Source organism: Apis dorsata, unplaced genomic scaffold (genome assembly GCF_000469605.1).
Source record: "Apis dorsata unplaced genomic scaffold, Apis dorsata 1.3 scaffold_59, whole genome shotgun sequence".
Lineage (NCBI taxonomy): Eukaryota > Metazoa > Arthropoda > Insecta > Hymenoptera > Apidae > Apis > Apis dorsata.
The window spans coordinates 415,871-421,385 of record NW_006263359.1 but is presented as its reverse complement, the minus strand read 5'-3'; the positions used below and the strand labels follow the sequence as shown (position 1 = coordinate 421,385).

At 28.2% G+C, this 5,515-nt stretch overlaps 1 protein-coding gene and 1 long non-coding RNA gene across 4 annotated transcripts in view; both read right to left on the bottom strand.

Moving 5' to 3' along the window:
* The window catches only part of LOC102681144 (kinesin-like protein KIF12), a 9,788-nt gene extending 7,770 nt beyond the window's left edge, over positions 1–2,018 (bottom strand). The window contains exons 1-2 of one of the 3 annotated variants that reach the window (XM_031515253.1): positions 1,549–2,018; positions 23–232 (exon numbers count right to left, since the gene is read on the bottom strand). In XM_031515253.1, coding sequence (XP_031371113.1) covers positions 23–225 — 203 coding nt within the window. In that variant the 5' untranslated portion in view covers positions 226–232; positions 1,549–2,018. The remainder of the gene's footprint in view (positions 1–22; positions 233–1,548) is intronic. The other 2 variants (XM_006609678.2, XM_006609679.2) reach the window with 2 other exon arrangements.
* A 452-nt stretch (positions 2,019–2,470) lies between these two features.
* LOC102680557 lies at positions 2,471–5,511 on the bottom strand. Its single transcript, XR_004151882.1, has 3 exons — positions 5,371–5,511; positions 5,019–5,221; positions 2,471–2,854 (listed from the first exon to the last, which is right to left on the bottom strand). It is a non-coding gene; the product is annotated as an uncharacterized LOC102680557 (long non-coding RNA).
* Between the last annotated feature and the right edge of the window lie 4 nt (positions 5,512–5,515).

Genomic DNA, 5,515 nt, shown 5'->3' with positions numbered 1-5,515 from the left:
ATATATATATATATATACTCACTCGCTTCCACGAGATTTCGTCAAATTGTTTTTCCCGACTACTTTGACACCAGAATTGCTTTTTCCTGGGCTATTTCCTCTGGAAATAGTCTGATCCGCTGGACTATTGCCACGTGACACGCGATTCTTCCCTTTATCTTTCCTTGCATTTTCTTTTTGAGGACTTTCGCCTCGCGAAGGTGGTGAATTTTTCACAAGCACCATTCGTCACCTGTAAAACATACACACACATTAATCTAATTTTTATTCTATAAATTGATTGATTTTTAATTTATAATTTTTATCGTATTGTGTAACTCGTTAATATACAAAAGAAAAAGAAATTAATTAATCGATGTTAATTGAAATCGAATATATAATTTCGTTGATTTTTAATCGTGCGATTGGTGCCTTTCTCACAAGACAGAGTGTTCTCTTCATCGAGAACAATTGGATCCACTCAGAATTGAATCGAGAAGTGAAATCCTTCATTTTCCGGGATTCACAATAGTGAAAGCCTTTTCGAATCCGTCCGACAAGTATACGCATTCGATGAAAATTTATACAATAACAGACTGGTTAATTATCCGAGTTCGCTTACATACAGGATGATAATTATACATGTCGGTGTAATTGAAGCGAAAGTTTTCCCGCTGTTAATTGCGATTCTACGATAGAAATTCTCCAATTATCTGTCACCAATAAGCGAATCATGAGTATAAATTGAACATAAATGTAAATATACATTTTATAAATAATTCGTTTTCACATGAATTTAAATAAATGAAATTGTGATGAAACGAAAGTATAAATGTTCCAGTATCATATTAATCAACGCATTTCTTACTTTCAATATATAAAGAAGATAGAAAAAAATTATGTAGATCAGGAAATTTAGCGACTCCGTTCCGCTCGGTTCATTTTATACACCTTTCATTTTTATAATGATTAATTTAAACATAACAGTTTGCTGATATTTTGAAAGTGAAAGTCTATAAGATTGGCAATAAAATCGATTCGCCCGAATTTAGATTAAATCATTTCGAATGGATTATAATATTAAAAGCTTTTCTGTTTATTAGTCACGATGTATAATTTTGTCAAATAATTCTCTTTATTTTTAAATATTTAATATTCTTTTCTTAAAAATAATTATACAAGAAAAAAAATATTAGAAACAAGAAAGTGTTTTATTATATATTACTACGTTTTTATTATGGCAGTTTTTTTTATATCTATTATATCATAATTTTCATAAAGATTAAGCAAGATAGAGAATTTACTATAAATTATTCAATTTCCTATAAATTATGTTAAAATATTTGCAATTATAAATAGGAAATATTTACACTAAGATAAACTAAATTACATAAATTGATTATATTATTAATTCTTTATATTAAACTAGAAATATATATATATTCATATGAATATGAATTCAAGCTTTATAAGTGATCAAAAATTTATTGCAATTTCTATTAATAATTCATAAAATTTTAAATTCTTTTTAATTTTTCTTCAATTAAATACGTAACTAAATTCACTTACATTCATGGAAATTTCATGGATCGTTCAAAACTATCTCATCACCTAAACTTCTTTACCAATTTTTACCTCTGCTTGTTCTCCGTGAATATTTTCTTATCATCTTCAATTTTTCTTTTAAATTTATAACAATTCCTAATAGTTTTGCACAAATGTATTTCAATTAACACAGATACTTATAAGAATAGCGGAAATTCGTGCAATAGGAACAACAGTCGGCAGACTACTGACACATAGCAGGGGTGGTTCGCGATCGGGTGGTGGTTTTCCGACGCGTTCCAGTGGACACCGATCGAAATCAATGTTTAACTCATCATTGTTCAGATATTCCTCTTTCGTCCCTGGTCGTCCCTGGTCAGTGTCCACGTGGATCTCAATGTTGCGTCAGAATGAACTTGACATGTCGAGATAGACATTGCTGATCAATGGGCCAGTAGACTGCTTTTGATTTCTTCAAATATGATAGAAATAAATTAGATGTTGAATGTTAACAACTGTTTCAAATGCAAAATGACATAAGCTGTTTAAATATTTAAGTAACTTCTGAAAGATTCATATTTACTACTACTATAACCTTGAAAAAAATGAAAGTTACTAATGAAATATGAAGAAAAGAACATTCTGTACATTTTCAATTGTAACATTAACTATGTCCAAATTTTTTTTAGTAATTAAATATTGCTGTGAAAAATCCTAGAATATATAGATATACTTATAGATATACTTAGATGTTAAAATATTATTAAAATTTTATTATATGAAATAATCAATGACATAATATCTCAATAATCTTGTAAGTTCTGATTTAATTTTTTTGAAATATCTTAAAAGTAGATAATTATTATATTTTTATTTTTACCAGTTAAGAATTTAATAGAAAAGTTGATTTTAATTTGCAGTCTTACTAGAGACACAAGATAAGAAATATTTGCTAGAAGAGATATTTATAAATCTTCGAGATCTTCTTCATTTTGTAATTATAAAAATCAGCTTCAGTCAGTGAAGATGAAGAAAAAGTAAAAGAAAAATCATTGACGTGTAGAATTGTTCGACTCGAAAATTACGGGAGGATCCCCGTGGAAATGACCAGTTATAAATATACGAGAGTCAGCGGGGCCACGTTGTAAAGTTTATTGCGGCTCGTTTTCCGTTGTGGACTACCCGCGAAGAAGAAGAAAACGGTCGTTCTCGAAAAATTCTTGCGGCTGCAGCAATCCTCGTTTCACTGACGGTATTTTTGCATTGGCCATCGTCATCCTTGGCCGCGTAGCTTATGAATTTTTTCACCAATTTTATCGTGTCGTCGACTCTGAAACATTGTATATCTTCTTAGTTCGTTAATTCGATTCTTACAACCTTGAAATAAAAAAAAAAATAAAAAATAAAAAATAAGAAAAAGAAGAAAAAAGCTTGATAATATTTTTTAATAATTGTGTCAATTGTAGTCATGTTATAAATTCTAAATAACTATTACAAATCAGTATAACGGTATTTATCGTAAGACCAAATGGAACACACATGGAATAATAATTGTCTTGTTCTTTGCATTTTGAATATGCTGGAATGATGATGGTTTCTATAGATAAATATGACTTATTGATGTAATATTATTATATTTCGAATACAAGATTCAAATTTTTTTCAAAATGTGAATAATAAAATGTGATTATATCAATGAAAAAAGAAGAGAAACGCGGATATTATTCTTATTACAAGATTTCTGTTGGCCATGCTTGTCATGAGATTAATGATGGAAAGCCAAGAATCTGGGAAATATTTTTTGTCTGCGTACCTATGAGCTTGAAACTCGCTGACAATTTCAAAGAAACAGAAAACAGGTTGTTCTGAAATAAATCAATAACAAGATCATAATATTATTTTAATATTAAATGCTACTATTTAATATTAATACAAATACTTATATTATTATAAGCCTTGTTCTATATATTACATAAATAAAAATAAGAAGTATTGTTATCATAAGAAATATGAAAGAAAAATGTTCCTATAAAGCTAAAATAATAGCGCAGAAGGGATACATTTTCTTAGAAATAATTCTAAAAAAAAAAAAAAAAATAGGAAAATTTATCATTTGAAGATATGAATTATCATTGCAAAGTAGGGAATACCCAAGAGCTATAGGTTATTCCAGGGCGAAAGTGGCATTTATCGTACTTCGTGCCAACTCGTTTGGCTGACATTAAGCCGAGTGCAGACGATACTCACAGACTTGCACGCATACAGCCATAATACCGGTTTAGTATAAAAAATCACAAGATATATTTTTCATAAATAAATAATTTTTCATAAAAAAATAAATAATAAATAAATAATTTAAAAATATAATTGTGACTTAAAATGAAGATATGATCAAGTTTTATCGATACTTTCTATATACATTCAATACATATTGAAGCAAGACTTATTTATATATAATTCAAATTTAAGTTTAGTTCACATAAATGAATTTTAATATATTTTTAAATTATTTAATTAAAATTCATTATATTTTTTTATATGTATAATTTCTAATATTTTTATTGTAAAATAAAAAATACAATATATAGTAAAGTTTAAATAATTATAGAGAAATAATGCTACCTGGATTTCATAGATGTATGTACACATGGAAGAACTATAAGTAAATTATAGTATAAAAGAGCGATGCACATTTTGGCTTCCTAATGTGAAGTTATAATTTTCCGATTGATTAAAGAAAGAGTTAGATTGTACCTCTTACATTTTTCGAATTATTTTTGATCTCATTTAATTGAAAATAAATATCAATTAAGCAGATACATGCGACTTAAAATAGCTCTTTGTAATTGTTTCAGTCACGCATATTTCTCATATGTTATAATTTCCATCGATATTTGCTGCAATTAAAAATTAGTCAGTTTTTTTCAATATTTTTTGTTTATAACTCATTTTGCTACATTTGTTCGATTATTTTCAATCTATCTAATATTAAATTTGTTGAGTTCAATGAATTTGCAGAAGCGTAACAAACTTGAGTACAATTAATTATACAGGAAGTGCACTTAGGTCGTTAAGGAGTAACGTTTTATTCGAGACGAAAGGAAATGCGCGCGCGCCTTTCCATTCATTTAGATTACTCTCTGAACCATTTCCTTTATGTATCTTGTATGATGTATACATTTTTTTTTTTTTTTGCCAATCGTTGGATATCGACTAGTAATTTAAATAATGTTCACACAGCTAATTTAAATCAATTCAAAAAGCATTGAGATTAATAATCACATAATATTTTATAATATCAAATATATAATATCTATAAATTATATATTTCATAAAACTATGCAAATCTTTCTTATAAATTTTATCTTTTTTTTTTAAAGAGAATCATTTGATTTAAATATTATAATGATATATGCAGAAAAGAATAAAATCTTTTAAAAATTTAAAAAAACAATTTTTTTTCTTCTAACAATAATCTTAATAAAATCTTGTACCCGCAATGTCCAAGTCAGCTTGTCTTTCTAGGTGTTTCAAAACTCTTTGTCCTCCGTTCCAAAAGGACCAATGATCATGAACGCCTATATACATAACCTCGAACGCGCGTACATACGAACAATCCCATAGATTCTTTCGAGATGTTTCTAATTTCACTACGCTTTCAAAACAGGCCCAAAAATATCTCTACTAGCGCCCTCTACTGAAATGAGAAAATAAAATATCTTCAATTACATTTAGGTTGAAAAATTTTTCCAGAAAAGATGTATTTTTTTCCTGTACTCGCCAGTTGAATGCTTATATGTGAACATGTATATTCACATATATATATACACATGTATTGATACGTACAAATACAACTACGTGGAACACACAGAAGGAATGGGCTGATTCTCTTTCTCTGTTGTGCCTTCGAACGCCTTCCTCTCTTCTTCCACCACCTTCTTTCTACTGCATAGAGAGTTCCTTTAAGCCGGCAGTTTCGTGTGTTACACCG